The sequence below is a fragment of the Exophiala oligosperma genome, assembly GCF_000835515.1.
Source record: "Exophiala oligosperma strain CBS 72588 unplaced genomic scaffold supercont1.7, whole genome shotgun sequence".
In the NCBI taxonomy this organism is placed as follows: Eukaryota; Fungi; Ascomycota; class Eurotiomycetes; order Chaetothyriales; family Herpotrichiellaceae; genus Exophiala; species Exophiala oligosperma.
In genome coordinates, this window is record NW_015622824.1 from 1,022,631 (window position 1) to 1,043,729 (window position 21,099).

At 51.1% G+C, this 21,099-nt stretch overlaps 7 protein-coding genes across 9 annotated transcripts; 4 read left to right on the forward strand and 3 right to left on the reverse strand.

The window, feature by feature from the left end:
- Nucleotides 1-297: 297 nt before the first annotated feature.
- PV06_07669 (uncharacterized protein) lies at nt 298-2,718 on the forward strand (the record flags this gene model as incomplete). The annotated part of the gene is made up of 1 exon (XM_016408933.1): nt 298-2,718. One exon carries the CDS (start codon nt 298-300, stop codon nt 2,716-2,718), a length of 2,421 nt encoding a protein of 806 aa, XP_016260687.1.
- A 741-nt stretch (nt 2,719-3,459) lies between these two features.
- PV06_07670 lies at nt 3,460-5,282 on the forward strand. Of its 2 annotated transcripts, XM_016408934.1 has the most exons (3): nt 3,460-3,745; nt 3,797-4,328; nt 4,390-5,282. In XM_016408934.1, the coding sequence occupies exons 1-3, from the start codon at nt 3,642-3,644 to the stop codon at nt 5,095-5,097; spliced, it is 1,344 nt and encodes a 447-aa protein (XP_016260688.1). In that variant the 5' UTR covers nt 3,460-3,641; the 3' UTR covers nt 5,098-5,282. The 2 variants fall into 2 exon arrangements, with proteins under 2 accessions (XP_016260688.1, XP_016260689.1); XM_016408935.1 differs by having other exon boundaries at nt 3,460-4,328.
- A 181-nt stretch (nt 5,283-5,463) lies between these two features.
- PV06_07671 lies at nt 5,464-7,996 on the forward strand. Of its 2 annotated transcripts, XM_016408936.1 has the most exons (3): nt 5,464-5,705; nt 5,881-6,851; nt 6,910-7,996. In XM_016408936.1, the coding sequence occupies exons 1-3, from the start codon at nt 5,634-5,636 to the stop codon at nt 7,658-7,660; spliced, it is 1,794 nt and encodes a 597-aa protein (XP_016260690.1). In that variant the 5' UTR covers nt 5,464-5,633; the 3' UTR covers nt 7,661-7,996. The 2 variants fall into 2 exon arrangements, with proteins under 2 accessions (XP_016260690.1, XP_016260691.1); XM_016408937.1 differs by having other exon boundaries at nt 5,464-6,851.
- A 912-nt stretch (nt 7,997-8,908) lies between these two features.
- On the forward strand, nt 8,909-10,138 carry PV06_07672 (uncharacterized protein; the record flags this gene model as incomplete). The annotated part of the gene is made up of 1 exon (XM_016408938.1): nt 8,909-10,138. One exon carries the CDS (start codon nt 8,909-8,911, stop codon nt 10,136-10,138), a length of 1,230 nt encoding a protein of 409 aa, XP_016260692.1.
- Nucleotides 10,139-10,302: 164 nt separating this feature from the next.
- Nucleotides 10,303-13,391, reverse strand: PV06_07673 (uncharacterized protein). Its single transcript, XM_016408939.1, has 2 exons — nt 13,164-13,391; nt 10,303-12,872 (listed from the first exon to the last, which is right to left on the reverse strand). Exons 1-2 carry the CDS (start codon nt 13,234-13,236, stop codon nt 10,519-10,521), a joined length of 2,427 nt encoding a protein of 808 aa, XP_016260693.1. The 5' UTR covers nt 13,237-13,391; the 3' UTR covers nt 10,303-10,518.
- A 35-nt stretch (nt 13,392-13,426) lies between these two features.
- PV06_07674 (uncharacterized protein) lies at nt 13,427-15,489 on the reverse strand. Its single transcript, XM_016408940.1, has 2 exons — nt 14,677-15,489; nt 13,427-14,615 (listed from the first exon to the last, which is right to left on the reverse strand). The coding sequence occupies exons 1-2, from the start codon at nt 15,110-15,112 to the stop codon at nt 13,807-13,809; spliced, it is 1,245 nt and encodes a 414-aa protein (XP_016260694.1). The 5' UTR covers nt 15,113-15,489; the 3' UTR covers nt 13,427-13,806.
- Nucleotides 15,490-16,000: 511 nt separating this feature from the next.
- PV06_07675 (uncharacterized protein) lies at nt 16,001-19,108 on the reverse strand. Its single transcript, XM_016408941.1, has 3 exons — nt 18,175-19,108; nt 17,000-18,122; nt 16,001-16,942 (listed from the first exon to the last, which is right to left on the reverse strand). The coding sequence occupies exons 1-3, from the start codon at nt 18,801-18,803 to the stop codon at nt 16,631-16,633; spliced, it is 2,064 nt and encodes a 687-aa protein (XP_016260695.1). The 5' UTR covers nt 18,804-19,108; the 3' UTR covers nt 16,001-16,630.
- Between the last annotated feature and the right edge of the window lie 1,991 nt (nt 19,109-21,099).

Below are 21,099 nucleotides of genomic sequence, written 5' to 3' on the forward strand. Positions count from 1 at the left end.
GAATGCATGCATGGGGGTCTCAAGAGTCACCGCCCCGCAAGGGATCAAACCTCGTCAATGTGTCTTCGCTATTGGTTACCCATTTATCTACCCTATTGAGCAACATACGTACCGGACGGCTTCGCATCTCCGGAAAAATCGCAGACCCAAAAATGTCACTGTGTCATTAAACGTATATGAACCTGACCCTTTTACCGAACGTTGATTCCAAAGTACAGCTGTCTTGTCTCTTTCTCTACCTAGCCAGGCTACATTCAACCTGTTCTAGGTCAGCCTCCGTTGACATATTTTTGCACTATGGCTTTGTCAATGTCAATGTCACCAAAGGAAGAGACTGTCCTGGTACAGCACGTCGACGCAGATATTGTCAAGGTTGTTTTGAATCGGCCCAAGGCATTGAACGCCATAAACTCCGACCTTCTCCAAAGTCTGGTCAAGGCACTTCGAGACGTGGCCGGGTCAAAAGTCATCATTCTCGAATCCGCGGGAGACCGATCATTCTGCGCCGGAGAGGACCTCAAGCAGACCCTGGCACCAAAGACGGGCTCGCCCCAAGAACTGCGAGTCGCGTTTGACCTACTCCAAGACATCACCCGACTCACAAGTTGCTCACAGTCGGTGGTCATTTCGGCCGTCCAGGGATTCGCCATAGGCGGTGGTGCAGAGATCGCCTTGGCCGCGGACTTTGTCATCGGTGGACCTGGAGCACAATTCAGGTTCCCCGAAGTGCCCATCGGACATGCCGCCACGGGCGGGATCACTTTCCGACTGACGCAACTGGTAGGCCTTCTGCAGGCGAAGAGGTTGCTCCTCAGGGGCCAATTCGTCAAAGCGGACGAGGCTGCACGACTGGGGCTGCTCACTGAACTCGTGGACGACGACCCCAGGGTGAGGGCGCTCGAGCTTGCCCGTGAGTTAGCCAAGATGCCTACTGTATCTTTGGCCGCTTCCAAGACGTCCTTGGAACGTTCCGTGTTTCCGCACATGGAAGGCTCTCTCCAGGACGAGGTGAACGTTGCGAGCTACTGTTTTGCACAGAGCGACGCGGCCAAGGCGTTTACAGACTTTGCAGCAAGGAAAGGTGTGAAGCACGAAAGTCTTGTGGCTACATCAAACGGAGTCCGCAAGCACGAAGAAGCAACCGGGATTATCAATACAAATGGTTTCGTCGGCGTTCAAATACCATCGAGTGTCAGGGACATCAACACCGCGTTGAAACACGCTGTATCCTGTTTCTCTGATCGCCCTTTTATACGATTCTCGGGCAAAGACACAAGCTTCCAGTACTTTGACGACTTGGTGGGAAAGCTCGCTGGAGGACTCAGCATCCTCGGCATTGGTCGTGGAGATAGAGTGCTGGTGATGATGAGAAACAGCCTTGAAATGGTGACCAGCTGGCTGGCAACGAACCGCTTGGGAGCGACTTGGGTTCCCATCAACGTCCAACTGAGATCGGTAACCCTCAAGCACGTCATTGAGTCAGCCGATCCAAAATTGATCATCGTTGACGCGGATTTACGCTCTGAGATTGAGGTTCTTGGATTTCTCAACCCCGAGATGTTATGGGTCAATGGTGAAGACGCCCGTTCTAACAGCATGGCTTCACTTTACGAGCGAGGCTTGACCATAGAGAGTGCCGCCGATGTTCTCCCCGGTACTCCTTCAGCATTCTTGTTCACGAGTGGCACCACAGGCAGATCCAAACCGTGCATCTTATCCCATGAGTACTTCATAATCCAAGCCAAGACGCTGATTGAAGGCTGTGGACTTAACGGGGACGATGTTCTCTACTGCCCGTTCCCGTTGTTCCATGCAGATGCCACGGCGCTCACCACGATCCCTGCACTTCTTTTGGGCGCAGTCGCGGCATTGTCTGCCCGCTACAGCGCCAGTAGATTCTGGGACGAGATTCGAGCGAACAACGCAACAGTGTACGATTTCATGGGCGCAACGTTGGCTCTGACATACAAACAACCTCCTTCGGCAAAAGACAGAGATCATAGGGTCAGGTTGGCTTGGGGTGTACCGATGCCGAGCTTTGCAAGCGATTACGAACAGCGCTTCGGACACCGCCTCGTAACGTTGTACGGAAGCGTCGAGGCTAGTTTGCCGGTGTTCCAGGACGGCGCTCTAGCTCCCGGTTCCTGTGGGAGACTGCGCAAGGGTTACCAGCTGCGCATTGCCGACGAGATGGACGAGGAGCTCCCGCCAAACACCGTGGGACACATTTTGCTCCGAAGTGACGTGCCAACTGCCTTCTTCCAGGGCTATTACAATGATGCTTGCAGTACGCTAGCCGCATCTTCGAACCTGTGGCTCCATACAGGCGACAAAGGCAAGGTGGACGAACAGGGCAACGTATACTTTGTTGGTCGGGTCAAGGATGTCATTCGCCGGAGGGGGGAGAACATCAATGCCTCCGAACTGGAGGAGGAGTTTTTGCGACACCCAGATGTGGTGCTGGCGGCTGCATACGGCATCCCGTCAGAACTTGGTTCAGGCACCGAAGAAGATGTCAAGGTCGTGGTCAAGGTGCGTGAGGGAAGCTCGGTCTCAGAAAGAGTCCTCTGGGAGTGGTCGGTCAAGCATATGGCTCGTTTTCAAGTGCCCAATGTGGTGGAAATCACACAGGAGATCAGGAGGACGGCGACAGGAAAGATGGAGAAGCATGGGCTGAGTGTAGCGGGAGGTCAGAGGTTTGACCTTCGTCAGAGATGATATCAGGGCCTCAGCCCTTAAAACAATATTGATACGAAGAACTATTTAGCACAAGAAATTATGTGATAACGAGGGCAGACAGACAACTAATGAGGGAGGGATTCGATGACTAAGCATACATGAGTCCTTTGATTGCAGGTTCAATTTTGGTTTTCATAGTGGTGATTGAAGAAACGAACAATGTCAGAGCGACGGCGGCCGAAGCAAAATGAAGTTCATCAAACCTTTGCCACGGGGCATCATCATGACCGAGAACCAAGCGTAGCAATGTTGTAGATCATACCTCGGTACGGAGTATCATAGGTAGACTTGGCGACACCGGCCGTACTCGTATGTGAACAATTCCATAATGACAGCATCATATGTAGGCGACAATTGTTCTCGGACGATGAAAGGGTCATGAAAGGGACGAAAGGATAAGAAAAAAAAACATCGGATCCGACATTTCTGGTGATGGATCCCTGTCATTATACGGAATAAAGATGGGAGAACGTTGTGGTTGGACAATGCCAGATCTGGGGACAATCCGAGCTCTGGCCGCGGGCTTGAGGTCTGCATGACAATCGTAAGAGATGGAGACGGAGAACTCTTACGGAGGAGAGTGTTAAGGTTAGGGACTTGTAGGGACCAACTCTGGCCCCAGCGAGTCACGAATAAAGTCCCCCATAGGCGCCAATAAGCCCCCCCGACGCCCCCTCGCTAAGTCCCAAGCACAAGATCCGTTCTTAACCGAGGCCCAAACACTTCAAAAGCTCGTGGTTATTCCTGTGGTCCTGTTGACATGCCACTTTTCCTACAGCTACTCTGTCGTCCTCTTCAATTCCACAATTCGATCTTTGGTGTCTCTGTCTCGGACGGACAGGGGTTCTGACCGTCTTTCTATCCTGCCACACCGTTAGACCGTGCCTACTACACAAAACAACATGGCGTCAATATGCCGGTCACTGCGGCCACTGGCCAAGGCGTCAACCTCCCTCCCTCTGCGGACTTCAACAGCGAGGACCCTGTCTCGAAGGAATTTTGTGCCGTGAGAACGCATACATCCCCGGACCATTCTGAAGCTTACTTGGAAACCCAGACAAAGAACCTTCGTCGCCACGGCGAGACAGCGCCATCCTGAGCCATATATGCCTGATGATGTCGACACCGACTCCCTACATCCCACTCCCATCACTCACTTCTCGGAGACCGAAAGAATGCTCGCGGACTCGGTATCGAAATGGGCCAACGAAACGGTGGCGCCCAAGGTGCGGGACATGGACGAGGCGGAGAAGATGGACCCCGAAGTCGTCGAGCAGATGTTCGAGCAGGGACTCATGGCCTTTGAGATCCCGGAGGAGTACGGAGGTGCCGGGATGAACTTCACCTCCGCGATTGTGGGTATAGAAGAGCTCGCACGGGTAGACCCTTCAGTGTCGGTCATGTGTGACGTCCACAACACCCTGGTCGTGACGGCGATTCTCAAATACGGCAGCGAGAACTTCAAGAGGGAGTGGCTCCCGAAACTCGCCACGAACACGGTCGGATCATTCTGTTTGTCCGAGCCAGCTTCAGGGTCTGACGCTTTCGCGCTCAAGACCAAGGCCGAAAAGACGGAAAATGGCTACAAGGTGAGTTTCCAAATGATAAAATAATCTGCGATGACATTACATGCTGACTGGCCTTGGGCAGATCAACGGCTCAAAGATGTGGATCACCAACTCCATGGAAGCCGACTTTTTCCTCGTGTTTGCCAACCTCAACCCGGAAGCCGGGTACAAGGGCATTACGGCTTTTGTCGTTACCAAGGACATGAAGGGATTCAGTATTGCGAAGAAGGAAAAGAAGCTTGGCATTCGAGCCTCGAGCACCTGCGTCATCAACTTTGACGACGTCGAGGTGCCCAAGGAGAACCTCCTCGGCAAAGAGGGTCAGGGTTACAAGTATGCCATTGGACTCTTGAACGAGGGTCGCATTGGTATTGGAGCCCAAATGACCGGCCTGGCGCTGGGCGCGTGGGAGAACGCGGCCAAGTACGTGTGGAACGACCGCAGGCAGTTCGGCCAGTTGGTCGGTGAATTCCAAGGCATGCAGCACCAACTCGCACAGGCGTACACCGAGATCTGCGCGGCTCGTGCTTTGGTCTACAATGCCGCCCGAAAGAAGGAAGCCGGAGAGGACTTTGTGACGGACGCGGCCATGGCGAAGTTGTACGCCAGTCAAGTGGCAGGCAAAGTTAGTGGTCTCGCTGTCGAATGGATGGGTGGTATGGGTTTCGTCCGAGAGGGAATCGCCGAGAAGATGTTCCGTGACAGCAAGATCGGTGCCATCTACGAGGGAACGAGCAACATTCAACTCACGACGATAGCCAAGGCGTTGCAAAAGAAGTACTCTCAGTAAAAACCCGGGAAGGAGTCGAGGCATGGTGTCCATGGAGTAACTACCAGGTACCTACCGAGTGTACGGGCATGTCGGAAAACTTTTGTTTGATTAGCATGGCGACATGGAATGATATAGTCGTGGAATGAATAGAGGATATCATAAATTGAAAATCAGCTACCCAAGGTACCGTTTGGCTATTTGGATACAACATTTTATTTCATAACCTGCGTCGACAGTAGCTGTTTGCATGTACATTGATACACCAACCGAATCTGGTGTTTGTTATATCCGGGACTAGTACTTATCTATACAATGGGGCCAAGGCTCACGCCGCAATAAACCACGGATTGTACGGGAGTAACGAAGTAACCATCAACAAAATGACTCTATTCCACACATCTCTGTTGGTTTAGACAGGCGTATACCGTATTGTGTATAGGGAGTACAATCCGATCCATTTACGAGTACCCTGCAGGGACCTCTCCTCTCTTCTCTTGGCTCTCTATACCCCGAACAATTCGAGCCTTTTGTGGCATACCGGCCGGCTGCCCGACATGTCGATGGACGGATATTACGACTTTCCTGACAACAAGGCGCCTCAAGCCTGTGTCGCATGTCGGAAACAAGTAAGTGGATTTTTTTTGGTCTTTCTTTGGGAAGACAAGAGGGATGGGTTACTATCACTGGTCGAGTCTATGCGGTTTGCTCTATCGGCCGTAGAAGGTCGTGAGTGATTCGGTTTCACGCTCCATCCACTGTTGACGACCAAGATCCTAACCCCATTCTGACTCTGTGCTACAGAAACGAAAATGCGACAAGGTCCTTCCGACATGTTCACTGTGCGCCCGCATGTCCCGGACGTGCGACTATTCCGAAATCGCACCTTATCCCAACGCCGAAGAGTTTGCCCTGATGAAACAGAGAATGGCGGATCTCGAGGCTAGACTGGAAGGTCGACGGAGGTCCGATGTAGGATGGCACGAACCGTTCAAGTCGGTCTCGGTCAACAGCAGAAGTCCCTCTTCTGGTCTCGAATCCGGGGCGGCTAGTACTGCCGCCGCCGCCGCCGCTGCCTCTGCAACCACTGCAGCAGACAATAAATCATCGACCACTTTCCCCACCACCATGTTTTTTCTCGACGCCGAATTGTTCGAATCCAGTCAAACAACTATTCAAAAACCGACCGTACCCATCCCACCAGAAGTTCTGTCCATGCTGGGAAGTTCCATCCTCGACATTCAAGACATCGTGGGACGGTACTTTGAAAACATCCACACCTGGTTACCGTTTGTGTCTAGAAAACGAATGGAGTTGACCTTGACGAATCCGGGACTGGAAATGACCTTTGACCTAGCTCTGTTGTTACTGTGCATGAAGTTGATCACCCAGCAGGTGGTGCCATCACCATCCCCATCACCACCGTCCATGAGTGGCGGCGGCGATCCTCAGCAGCAGCAGCAGCAGCAACAACAACAGCAGCGCGCCCGGAACTCACTGTACACACTGGCGAAACGGACCTTGTACCTAGGTGAATCCCAAGGGCTCATATGTATCAGGACGCTGCAGGCGAATATATTGGTGGCGGCGTATGAGATTGGTCATGCGATCTATCCCGCGGCATATTTGACGACGGGTCACTGTGCCAGGCTTGGCCACGCTTTGGGACTCAACGATCGGCGGCACGCCCCTCAATTCCTCAAGAAAAAGGCTGGCGCGTGGGCAGAAGTCGAAGAGATGAAGCGGACGTGGTGGGCCACCATGCTTCTCGATCGGTGAGTTTGTCCCAGACTGTTCACGACCGGCAAAATCCTGATCAGCTATAAATTTTAGATATGTCAACCTAGGCACTTATGGTCGTCCTCTGGCCACCGACGACCCAGGCCGAAGTGACACCTTGCCAGCGGATGATGCCCTGTGGAATTACGGTGAAATCACCGGTAGCGAACCGTTGTACGTCTCGTCCCCGACCAACATCAAGGCCGGAGCGTTTGCTCGTACGTGCCAGGCTTGTCACCTCGTGGGACGGTTGATACGTCTTCTCAACGATAAAATGCTCGAAGGGCCCATGCGATTCACCGAAGCCATTCAACTGCACCGTACGTTTCAAGCTCTGGCGAACCTGCTGACCGAAGACACCGGACGACAACCGTGGCAGTATGGGACGTCGTTGGCCCTCTGCTTCGGAGGTCTCCTTCACCTCTACGACCCTTTTGCCTGTACCGAGACCAACCACGGCACGGGCACGGTGGAGGAGACGGAGATGCAGACCGTGGCCATCGGTGGATTGCGATCGGTTGCCGCAGACATTTTACAGTTTAGTCATCTGCTACAGACGTCGATGAAGGAAAATCCGGCCTCCATCAGTCCACTCATCGGCGATTGTCTGTATATCGCCGCCGCCACGTACGCTTGGCTTGTCTATGAGACCGGCACGAGAGAAACGGCGGAGGCTTACCGTCAACTCAGAAAAGTATTGGAGATTATGGGTACTCGATGGGCGGTGGGAGGGCAGTATTTGGCGATTTTGGAAAAAGCCAGAGAGACGTTATACCCGGAGACGCCACTTTTGCAATCACCATAGTCTGGCGCAATTGATTGGGATTTGTGGGTGTGACGGTTATGGCAATGACATGCGCCTATGGCTAATGTCGAATGAGGAGGAGTTTGGTTCGAAATGACGAGTGAATGAAATGTACCCTTTTGCGAAATACGAAATGCGAATGCGAATAACGGACATGGACGTAGGAAACCTACAAAGAGGAATTTGTGCTCCATATTCTAAGTTGGATCTTGTCCTTACAGAATAGTAGATTCAACATCTGTACATGTTTAAAAGTACATTGTATGTGGATGGTATTCAGGTACCTCATGCACCTGGACTACAAGTACTTACTTGAAATGTTGTTGTAAACGAACCAATAGGAAATCAAATGTTCCTGACATTAAAAACCCATCCACATACTCCGTACTCCGTACTTGTAATGTTTCAATGCTGCCACGTCTTCTGTAATGATTGAATTGAAAGCCCCTTCATAACAGTAACAACGTACATATCTCAACTTCATACACACTCGGTTCGAATTATCAAGTCAACACACTCATTCCTCATCACCTTTTTTTTATATCTCTGTTGTGGTTCACCGCACAAACAAAGTCCCTACTACTATGATTCCTTTTTTTGTTTTGTTGATTTAGCTATTGATTGATTGATCATCCATCTACCGACCATGAATCCATCAGGATCGATAACCTACAAAGCTCGAAAGGAGGCATTTGTTTCCAATCTCTCTGGAAGTTCCTTGACTGACATCAACTTGGTCTCATTGGTTTCAAGTGTATGTATCTTTCAACACACACAGCACTCTCTCACTCTCATGCTCTCTCTTGGTCTACCGCTCTTCTCGACTTTTTTTTACCTTTGTAATCAATCCTAACTTTTTGTCTCTTTTTCATACTCTAGTCCGCCGTTTTACTCTGGACCGCTCTACAAAAACGTCAGGGTTTCTTCACACCTTACACTCCCATATCTTTGGTGGCGGATTTTTTACTCAACGTCTGCGCCCTTTTATTCGCAATCACCTTGTACAGTTCCACACCGATAGTTTTGAGTATTTTCTTGGTCACGCCGGCATTACTCGTCTTGTGTTTGACGAGCTCACCATCGAATACACCGTCGACAACCAAATCGTCATTGTCGAAAAATAAAAAGGTCACCACCACCACCACCAACAACAACAACAACAACAAAAATGATCAAGTTCAATCATCCCCTGACAACGTCAACAATTCCCTCCCGGTCAGACCTTTTCTCACCCACTACCGAGGTAGCATGCTGGTCGTCACATGCCTGTCCATCTTGGCCGTCGACTTTCCAATCTTCCCACGTCGATTCGCAAAGGTCGAAACTTGGGGGACGTCCCTGATGGACCTGGGTGTCGGGTTGTTTGTCTTTTCGGCCGGTGTCGTGTCGGCCAGATCGGTCGTCAAGAGAAAGTCCGGCACTCTGACGACGACATCATCATCATCATTCACGTCTCGGTTTCTCGTGTCGCTTCGTCACGCCTTTCCCCTTTTCGTTCTGGGGGTGGTCCGACTCTTGTCGGTGAAGAATCTCGATTACGCCGAACACGTCACCGAGTACGGTGTACACTGGAATTTCTTCTTCACCCTGTGTCTGTTACCACCGTTTGTCGAAATATCCGACACTCTATTCATGGGTCGTCACCACGCCGTGGTGGTACCCCTCTACGGGTACGACGTCTTGGCCGTCGCCATCAGCTTTACCTACGAGATCATCCTCAACAGTCACCCTACCTTGTTGAGGTACATCTTGATTTCTGAACGTGGTCCTGGTTGGTTGTCCAAAAACCGCGAGGGGGTTTTTTCCTTTGTCGGTTACCTTGCGATTTTTTTGGCCGGTAGAGGTACTGGTGGACAAGTCGTCACGTTCAACTTGCCATCATCATCATCATCATCATCATCATCATCATCGACAGCCAGTACCAAGACCAAGTCTCGACCGATACCTCCTCCCATCGAAACGCGTCGAGAAAGACTTTTGCTTCTTCGGACCCTTTTCATCCGAACCATGATTTATTCTTCGTTGTTCATCTTCACCACCGACCATCACTGGTACGGTGGTAACCTGACCGTTTCTCGACGTCTGGCAAACCTACCCTATGTCCTTTGGGTGGCCGCTTTCAACAACGCCCAACTCTTCTTGTTCGGGGTCGTCGAACATTTGGGGCCCGACTTTTCTTATTCTACCAACGTCGACACCAACACCACCAACAACAACGACAACAACAACTCGGACGGCGACTCGAAACAAAAGGTCATCGCGACGACCGGCAGCACCTCACGAATCCTCGGCGCGTTCAACAACAACGGTCTGGCGATTTTCTTGATCGCCAACCTATTGACCGGTCTGGTCAACCTCACCCTCAACACCCTAGACATGGCCCCCTTGTCCGCCATGGCCATTTTGGTCTCGTACGCCGCCGTCGTGACCGCGGTCGCTTTGGGCCTGGATCGCTCGGGTATCAAAATCAAGCTATAGTAATCAAAATAATGTCACAACTCACCACCACACACACCGCGTGAGAAGAAACAAGCCGATTGAGAATCATTGAAGGAAACACCAAACAAGTCTCTTCTTTAATGGCTCATCTCATGTGGTGTTTCAATCTTCAGAATGCCGTCAGCCGTCTACCAGTACTACCACATAAATGCCTACAATACATACATAAACACCTATACTTGAATACTACTAGGATTACAAGTGATTCACCCCCGTTTATTTCCATCGTCATCATAATCATCATGGTCAAATCACTGGTTCCAACTTCGACTGTCGCAAAGTCCGCCGTTCGTCAACAAAAACACAAAAACGTCCATATCAAGCGTTTCTTGTTCTTGTTCCTGACCCTAATCCCTCATTCAGCATGGCACAATCTTGACCCTTTGCCTCATGTCTTCTGGCAAGTCTTCAAGCTTGACCAATCCCATTTGCACACAATCGCCCCAGAAAAACATGGCTCGATCTTGTGCATAAGCAAGGTAATCAAACTCCTCATGTTCCTCTCCACCACCTTCACCTTCACTCTGATCACCTTCATGATGACTCTCTTCTTGCGCCCTACCTTCAGGTCTATCCGCTTCACTCGCCTCTTTCAGCTTCTTCTCCTCTTCGTTCAAGGGGTCGGACATGGGCACAACGTCGCCCTGTCCTTGACTCCCCTTTCTCTCCTCCAAAGCCTCCAGTTCAGGCACCTTGGCCTGCACGATGCCCCAAGCAACCCATTGCGCCGAGTTCGCCGCCCTCCAAATCCTTGTCTCTCCCAGATACCTCTGGATTTCTTCTTCCTGTGCCTTCTCCCGTTCCTTCTCTTCCCGATCGTAATCCGGTTCGAGAGTTTGCCCCGAAACACTCCCTCCTGGGGGCGCCCTCGCATCGAGCATGAATTCGCTGATGTTCGTCTTATCACGGCCTTCTAGTTTCGGGGTCGAACTCGCCGCTGGGCAGAACTGTGGTCGGTGCATAGTATAGCTCCTGACAAAACGATATTGTTCGCTCTCGTTCGGATATCTCCTAGTATCACACATCCAGCTGTGCTCCGGGTGATGGTAGTTGTAGCACCATTCCGTAAAATGATTCGCAAACTCCTGCCCAGGCATGTTTTGCGAGGCATATTCAAAATCAATCACCACAAGTTGCTTATGCTGGTTCGAGGGCTGAAGCAATGGTGACGTACCCGAAGGTTGCAGTCGCATTAGATTGCCGTATTGTGTATCGTTGTGAGCAAAAACTAGATGGTCACGAATCTTCTTCAAGCCCCCGCTGTCCTCGATCAATCGTTTTCGGTACGCGTCATATGTCTTGCGGAAGAGAGGCCATTCAACCCCACAAATCAGACCATTTCGAACGTATCTCAGATTGACCGTAGAGTTTTGTTTGGAAATCCCTGCTTGTCTTTCGCTTTCAGCCTGATGGATTTGACTGTCAAGCCAGGTAATGATCTTTTCACACCGATCGACCCATTTGTCCCAGTTGAGGAAGACTGCAGGCCCAGCCTCAAGCTCTGATTCAAGCAATTCGATGCCTTCATGCAACTCACGCATTCGCTTCGCAATCTGCTTTGATGTTTCTGGGATCCGAAGATCTTCTGCTGTCAAAGTCCTTGCATGTAAAAACTCCTCAAAGCGACCGTTGTCGAAATAGCCGAGCAGACGGGGTCCAATGCGCTTTCGAGAGAGGCGGCGTAGAATGGATAATTCTGCATCTCGGTCGATCAGATGCTCGACTTGAGGACCGTATATTCTCAAAAGGAGCTGTAATGCTTGTCGAGGACGGGTTGTAGTCGATGCAGAAGCCGTCTCCGATAGAGTGTTCAGACTATTTGACGAGTGGCCATGCTCCGACATATTCTTAGGCGGTCGGACAACATAGACGGCGTTGGTTAGAGCTCCGCTTAATCGCACAACGTCAATGTCTTTTGCCCTTTCCATCGGAATACGGCGCCAGCCCTTGATCTTGAGGGTATGCGTCAGGCGAAGAATGTCCTCCTTAAAGGTAACCCAATGCTCATAGTCTCGCTTTTTTGCCGCATCGCTTGTGTCGACATCAGCGCCACCTCCAGTAAAAGCCAGCGTTTTTGAGTTGTCTAGATATGCTTCCACATTCGGAACAAGTATATCGTCACCAAAAAATTCCGTGTCTGAAGATTGGGGTACAATTGAGGCTCGCTTGAACTTTCTTGCTATAGACCCCTTGCGGGATAAAGTGCCAGAGGCCCTGGATGACAACTTTGGCATGGATGCTGACCAGGACGTGAATCCCGAGAGGATGTTCTCAAGCTTCGCTAGAGATTGACTACCTTCAGCGTCCTGGGTGGAGTCGTCTGACTGGGGGTCTCCAGGCATACTTGGCGCATGGTGGCTATGATGAAGAATTAGATGATGTCGATGATGCTTCCGCTTCTGTCTTTTCGATTTTTCGTCCTGCAGCCAGTCGACCACCTGGTTGAGCATTGCACGTAGATCTGGAGCTTTGTTTTCATTTGGAGTCCCAGCTTGTTCGCCTTCTGCTTTGTCGAGACTCAGATAAGACATGCGATGTGACAAAGTGGAAGCAGAGGATCCAGCAGGATTGAGAGAAGGTCTTCCAGTCATCTTCTTGCCTGATATACTAGCCCGATGAAGTTTGGGACTGTGAGAAGGAACAAGCGTGGGGGAGACACCTCCATCGTATTCTTCAGGTTCAATATGCTCAGGTTCCTCTACTATGGTTACACCTATCTCACGACAGCCATCAAATTAGCGTTGTGCACTTTCTCATGCAAACACGCATAAGAGGTCGAAGGGAAGATGAGCATTGTGGTCAATGCCCTGCCATCCTGTTGCAATGTGCGTGTCGCGTGATGATGGAGTACTGCAGTCGTCTCAAAGGACAGCATAGGCACGTGGCTCTGCTCTTTGTGCTGGTGCGACAACAAAAGCCAAACAGATAGCATTGTGACCAAAAGGCAGGCCACATTTTGCCTGGTCCAGAACCCCCAGACACATGCAAGATTTCGAGTACGTACCTTTTTGAAGTGCAGGCCCAGGAGACGGTGCAGCACGTGTGGTTGTTGGAGACAATCCAGGCGATGATGCCATCGCTACTTGCCTATCCTAGCCACTGGAGGGGGGAATGCAGTTGCTGAAATAATTTTAAAGGATATCAGAACAGCGAAGGTCTCATGTAGCGCTGGCGTTCCAGGGATAGAGTAAAGGCAGAACACAATTAGTTAGTTGGCTTGACAAAAACAAGAAAACAGAAAGCGGGAGGGAAGTTGGCTGTTTGTGCGTTGGAATTTGGAACTGGATTTGGACAACAGCGATCGAATTGAACACGTGCCCTCGGCATCTCAGCCTTGCCTCTGCAACCTCGTCCTTGCCAGCCTCGTCAGACGAAGTTTCACCACATCGTTTTCAATTGCCATATATACAAAACCCGACCCTACGTAATGATGTCTACTCGATCAAATGAGGTTTCCTTGGCCTCAATAATCAGTCAAAGCCCACATTGCTCCTGTTGTCTCGAAAACGCCAGCGCAATCTCATTGTTGGCTGGGTCCCAATTCCGTCCGTGAAAATGCCGTAGTTCATCGCTCAAACCGTCCCTAATGCATGGATATCGTTACAAATACAGCCTTTTTATAAGAGCCCATTGGCAGCCAGTTTGTGTCATTGACTCAAAGTCTTTTGGTGTGGCTTGTGATAAACCTTGGTCACGCTGTCACCATTGGGCTGTGGACTCCGACTGCCACTACCTCCTCCCATCTCTTCGGGATCCTCCACAAGATCCGACAGCCCAAAGGCATTATGCTCAACATCATAGCTGTGCATCAATCCAGCACTTTCTGCGCCGACATTCCGTAGGCCTCCAGGGCTAAAGGTGAGGCTGCTACTCCGCCTATGGGGATCGAAACTTCGTCGCGCTTGCATGCTCCTCCTCGTATGAAGACCAGCAAGACCATCGGTGGGGATTCCATCCTCGTCGGGAATCTTACCGTTCAACATACGATTTCCATCAGGGTCGCCTCGAGACAGGTTGAGAAGATATACGCCGGAGAAGATGACCAGAAAGCCACAGAGGAGGGAGATGGTGTTCACAGCGTCTGTGGTGTTGAAACCCCGGAATAGGATGAAAGACGCACATAACGTCGCTGTCGTAAAGGTAACGTAATACAGAGGGTTGACGATCGAAGTCGAGAATTGACTGAGGGCCTTGTTAAAGTAGTTCATCTGGGTCAGAATGCACACTATCGTCACAATCATGAAGACGTAAGTCGATGGGTGGGAAAATTGGTTATTGCCCGCAAAAGTCAGCTTCAGGGCAATGCCAAATGCCTTGACTGACATGACCGAAATCGACCCGACTGTCGAGCAGATGGAGATATAGATCAAGGGATTCTTCTTTCCGTACACAGGCGCGACCTTGTATATCATGACCGTCGAGAAAACGATGGCAGCAAGACAATAGAGAATGAAACCTGTGACACCCATGGTTAGTTTCTTTGGCGGTGCGATCATCTATATAGCGTCTCGACCTACCAGGCTTAATAGCGAAATCCAGAATCTGGTCCACCGTCTCAATTTCTTTATCCGGAGGAGCGTGTAGGACGATGATAACCGACCCCAGCAGACATATAGCGCAGCCCAGTTTGCCCAAAACGCCGAGCTCTTCATGCAAAAAATATGCCCCAAGCACGGCTCCAATAAGCACGCTGAGAGCGCCCAAAGGCGTTACCAGAATCGCAGGCGCAAAAGCATAAGCTGCAAAGTTGGCCACTTCGCCAACCACGAGTGAAGCTATTCCAGCCCACCAGAGCGGAGTTTTGAGGTAGGCGTATCCCTCTCCTTCAAATCCATGCTTGTCTGCAGCATCGTTGAGACCCTTCTTCGTGATGACAAAACTGGTGCCGATGGCCAGCGTCGATGTTATAGCAAGGGCCAGGCCAATGTATTTGTCTTCCAGCATGTTAAACATGGGCGCGTGCGTGTAGAGGGGTCGCAGGAGGACCCGTCGCGATTCTCGACTCGGGCTAGGGCAAACGTGCGATCGATTTGAAAGGTGAGGTGGTCGAGTGACTGTACTGATGCGCCGAGATGCGCTCTAGGGCTCGCTGGATACTCGAGGTAAGTAGCTTGTTTCTTCAGGTTGGTGTCTGAAACAGGTGGCCGAACTCCGTGGGCTTATTCAGTGTGTGGGGGCGCTCTATATTGAGCGACTTGCGATCGAGGCCTGCGCGTGCAGACGAACGAGTGACAGTTTTCCAAAGGAAGGTTGTGTGATAATGCGCAGCAAGCAGACACAATTTGAGAGGGGTTTGCAAAGGAGGAGACAATTCTCAGCGTTCGTGAGAGGTGTTGTGAGCCACACGGACAGGATGACTTTCGACCAGGGGGCAAGACAGTGCAGCCCGCAGCGGAGAAAAATGCGCCCTGTTTGGTGTGTGGTGATTTAGGTACGACTCAGTTGTCGCTACTGGTACCGAATACCTAATAGAGATCGTTCTTGTCGCAGATGGCCGAAAGTCCCAGGTCTCAGGTTTCTCTCTACGACTACCTCCCTTCGGTATCTGGTGGTCTATTTTCTTCTTCCCTTGCAAAAAAACCCCTTCCCACCCACACACGCACACACATCCACCCCACGACGCGTCAACCTGTGATGAAAAAGGCAAAATGTCCACATCTCACAGCCCCAACAGGCAAAAATGACAATAGTGACACCTGAGACACACTCGACAGGCATTTTGAACAGCCTGTCTCTTTATTGTATGCACAACTTGCTGGGCAACGAAAAGCATCCTCCGCTGTTGCTTTACTCCATTTCCAGTGTCTTTACTATGACAGCCACGTCTACGAGAGTCGGCACAGTTCGACCACAACCAATTCATTGAATATGTGCAGTAAATACGCGCAAGAGTGGACATCTAGGCGATAATAGCAGTAACAACAACATTTTCCAGCCCTGGGTTATGGCTCCAGTCGCATCCAAAAGTTCCTGTACATACCATTTCACAAGGGACCTTTCTAGCCGTTCGTTCATTCCTTGAAACCTCAGATAATAGACGCTTTGTCCGTTCTTCACAAATCCACCCATGAGAAAAATTGCTACAGCTGGTCCTGAACGCCTCGGGCTCAAACAGTGGCCCACCTTTATCAGAAGCTCTTGAAGTCCTTTTGTAAAAACCCAAACCATTCCCCGTCCCGTAAAAATCGACTTTTCGCAAAACGCAGACTGCTCTTCTATCTTCTTTCCGTGTGGCCGTAAACAAAACATGGAACATTCGTAGCGTTGACCGCTTCGACTGAGAGCACCCGTCAGACCATCTTCGTGGTGCTTTCGGATGCTGTAAATCCGAAGGGTTGCCGTGGTGCATCATTAAAGGTAATAATCAGAGTAGTAATCCAGAGCATTTCTCACCACCGAAGTCGTGCTGCTTGGAGGAAGTGAAGCAGAATATGTTCATGACTGGAGTCGTCTGGGGTATCATGTCTTGTGTCACATCATGTTGATATCTCCACCAGCGGAGAGACCAGCTCCCATATTCCCAGCGTTGCCCATCATGTTGGGCATGGCCATGGTCGGGCTCTTGTTCGCATTCAACTGCATTTCCGGATTGCATGGAGGAGAGTGTTGCTTGTGGTATTTGAGCCCGTTCAAGTTCTTGTATCGCTTTTGGCAAACCTCACACTTGTATGGCTTCTCTTTCTCCATGCCCATAGTGCCAGGGTAGGGTGCTTGTGTATCGGGGTCGACGATCGAGAAAGTGCCATCGCCGTTCTCATGCAGTCGCTGATTGTTATGACCATGCTGCGAACAAGTCAGTCAAATGCTCGAGAGGAGAAACATGGAATGCTCATGACTTACTGTTTTGTGATACTTAAGACCATTTTGATTCTTGTAAGCCTTCTCACAACCAATCACAGGGCACCGGAAAGGCTTCGGTTCTTCATGGGGAAGAATATTAGTTGTGGTGTCTGGCAGGCCAGCCGCGGCTTGCCGCTCACGGATCGTTCGGGCAATTTCACTATCTGCGCCGTATTGGCCAGAGCCCAGTCGGTTGTGAATCACGTTTTGCGACTGCATGCCCTGAGTCCCGTGAGAGAATAGCCGTTTGGCAGGCTCGTCAATGCAAAGATCAATCATGTCACTGTTCATGCCGAACCCAAAACCACCAAATCCATTGGGCATATTGCTGTACAGGTTATTCGACATGGACATGTCGTCCATACCGTTCATGAGACCATCGTCCAATTCTCCGGGCGTACCAGGCGCCGAAGAGTCCGGGGTCCCGCGATAAGGATTCTGCAAGTCTTGGAACTGCTGCATTGGGTTGGCCATGAGGGTGGACGAGACATTGTTGCCCTGAAATGCGGCATTTGGCCGACCCGAAGCCACAGGCGTGCTAGGCGTGGATTGACGGAATGCTTGATGTCCTTGCATCATTGATGTGTTCAATTGAGGAATTTGCGGCTGTGCCGTAGCATTGAAAGAGGTTTGTGGGGAGGCTTGCGACTGGTTGGACGTATACATGTTGGGCGGCGGAGTTGTCTCGTCGGTGCCGTCAATGTCGTCCATCTCCATATCTTCAACCGTATCCATGTCAGGAATCGTCTGCAGTGTGCTTGCAAAGCCCGTCTGTCGTGAAGGGTTCTGCGATGCAGATGGTTGCGATCCAAATGGCCGGCCAGGGGTATTTTGAGGATGCTGCTGTTGGCTTCGCTGTTGAGCTTCTTGTTGAACTTGGGCCGCAGTCGTGGCAGCGAGGGCCGCCCGGCTGTCGGGAACAGGGTGCTGATGCTCATTTCCGGAAGGGTCTTTCTGCGCATGGGCTTCTTCATAGTGTTGGAGCAGATCATGCAGAGTAGGTAGTGTAAGGCCACAACATGAGAAATCCTTCATGAAATTGGCCTCCAGCTTAGGAAGGTAGGACGCGGATTGGAAAGAGGGGGAATTGAAGGCAAAGGGGGATGTTCCAGACATCATCATACTGTGAAATGTGAGCAAAATACCTTGACCGCGGGAGAGGCATTGTGACGGACTCATCTCTAATCCAGCTTCCGACTGAAATCCCTCCCCAACTCATGCCTGCATTAATGCTTTGGGCAATACTCTCTCGTCGGGCCTGTCTGTCATTATGAGCACCCTTCATCGCAATCGGCCGTGCCCCACGTTCGAACTTTGCAAAGTCATCGGAAGCGTTAGAGGGCATCTGGGGCATCGGTCGGTTGAAGGCGGTCTCTGCCGGAGCGTTCGCCATCCTTCTCTTTTCTTCACTGTCGCTTCTCTGCAAGGCCGAAGTCAGGTTCGACGGCTGATTACCACGTGGCGAGGTCGATGTTTGTCGTGTCGAGACGTCGAGAGGGTTGGCTACGCTCGCCATGCCCCGGATAGGTGGCGATGCGCCGAAGGTCGGGAAGGTATTATCGTCGAAGTCGGGCTCGAGTAAGGAGTTGTCGAGGCAGAGTCTCGTAGTAGTACGTCCAACGTCAATCGGCTTCTTGAACCAGGGAAGAACGGTTTTCTCTGGCTTCTTGCCGAATGCTCGCCCAAAAGAGGGACCGCTGTCAACCGGTGTAACGGGAGTGGTATCTCTAGACGTGAATTGCGACCGATCACTCGGAGACGGCGAGTGATGTAGTGGCGGAGGACTCTCTTCGTAATCAAACATAGACTTATATGGCAGAGTTTCGTTGAAATGGAATCGAGGAGAGTGGAAGAATGCTTGCGATAATGTTGCTGATATCGGGCGGTGACGTGATGAGGCGGACTCGGAGCGATACCTGAAATGTCGAGGGGCGCGGCGAATCCGTTGAGTTGTAATGAGCGACAAGGAGAGGCCGGCGGGATACAAGGACAAGGCGATGTCTTGTCGTCTACTGGTGTGAGTAAATCGCCCTCGTTGAAGATACAATCTATCGAGTCGGTGAGCAAGCACGAGGCAGGATAAGTATCGATGAGGGAGAAGATGGAGGGTACGAGCACAAAAGTATTGTCGATGGTAGGTCGACTCGAATCGAGTGGATGAGGAGCCGGGCACCTGAGAGTTTAGCAGGCGAGCCAGTGAGCCAGGGTTCGCCCATACAATAGCCCATTAGATCCTCCGTAGACACCTTTAGCGCGGGCTGGTGGGCTCACACTCCAAGCACCGACTGACGCCCTTGATTGCCCACAGCGCCCGCTAGACCACCTAGAACCAGAGTTGCATTTGTGCCGGGGGGGTGTCTGCGCGCTGTGGGGCCTCACCTCTTCCATCATTTCCGCACTCAGCCCATTACCATTCGACTCGAACGCACCCACCGTCCTTTCCGACCCATCATTTTCTCCCGAGGCCCCATTTGCGACATGCCAGGCACGCTTACAGTTCAGTTGTGTTTTCTTAGGGTTTACTATTCCGTGCGTTTACAAGGAATAGGCACGGCTGACTCGATCCAGGACATGGACATGGGCGCCCTTGGAGAGAAGGCTGCTGCTCCTGGCCATCCCATCTTTTCCCGCATCGAGGACTTGACAGCAATCAATATATCCGCAGCACGGCCGGCTCAACGCTCCAGAAACTCGTTTGAGATCCTCGCTTTGGTATCGACTACAAGTCCACTAGTTGCGAGCATTGACGCAAGATCCTGACACGTATTGGCCACGCACCACATCTCTACAATAGGTGAGCCAGAGATCGATCCGAGAAGTGGCCAGCACTGGTCAGAATAATAATCAGCCCGTCGTGGTTGTTATTACTGCCTGGTAGCCGTGGTAGCCTGGTAGCCTGGTAGCCTTCTCAACAAACACCGAAACTTCGTATGGAGCGCGGTGGACTGCGAAAGCCGGCTTCTTACCGGAATAATATTATAAATGGAGACTTGTTACCCTAAGCCAGGGAGTTTCCAGTCGAAGGGCACCGTATAAGACCCTTATTCTGCAGAGTGGCTGTCGATTAATGCTTGTACCACTCCTTTGCTCGTCGATTCTTTCATCAATTGTTGTGGTGACAGCTCCCGGCAACAATCCGTAGCCAACAACCCTTTTGACAGGTAACAATCGTGATTTCAAACTAACCTTTATGACGAAAAGATGTTTATATTTCCTCGGGCTCTACGAGGAAGAGCACGAGTAACAAATAAGGCGGGAAAAGCCATCCGCTGTTCATCACGAAAACTACGAGATTTAACCTAGCCTTGATAGGATTGACCATTGCAGGACCCTGGAACTAACCAGGGCCTTGTGGTGGGACATTCGGCAAGCTAAGCAGCCTGCTCGACCACGCTGTATGGAGCCAACGGCCACCAATTGTCGTTAGGGGCTGACTCTTCAGTCTCGGTTCCGCCCACTCTCTTCCTCAAAACAACCAAATCTAATGAACGCTCTGTCTGCCTGCGATGCGCGTCTTAAGGATCATAGATGACCCGACACATTGCAGTTTCCGGTAATAATCGGGGTCTGTCCCAGACTTGACCCGAAGTCTGTCTCGCGCCTGCTGAAAGGTATTCTTCAACTGATCACAGTCGGAGCTTGTTAAGCTCTCCTTGAGACACTTCACAGCCTCAGTCCCCAGGCTGAAGAGATGGCAGAATGTTACACAAACATCTACCCACTATACAAGTCTCGAATTCCCCTGTGGCGTCACGTGGCAAGCTGGATCCCTTTGGCTTCGAGAAGCGTACGTGGATACCTGTTTCTCGGGCTATCGGATGTATGGTGGGGTTTGTCCTCCATTAAACCACCGCTGCTGAGCGTAATCTCGCAATGATGGGCAGGGATGTCCTGGCAAATACGCTCTTCGTTCTGTGCAACACGAGCAGATGGCATCCATTACTCCGACGTCTTGATGCGTGTTCGTGCAGGAGGGTGTGGTCACCATGTAATCATAGTGATGCAAAGAGCGGACGAGCAGGCCGGACTGCACTGGGCAGGTGGTCGCTGTACAAGTACGAGTACTAGGCGAGGAGCACGGCTTGCTGATCATCACGCAG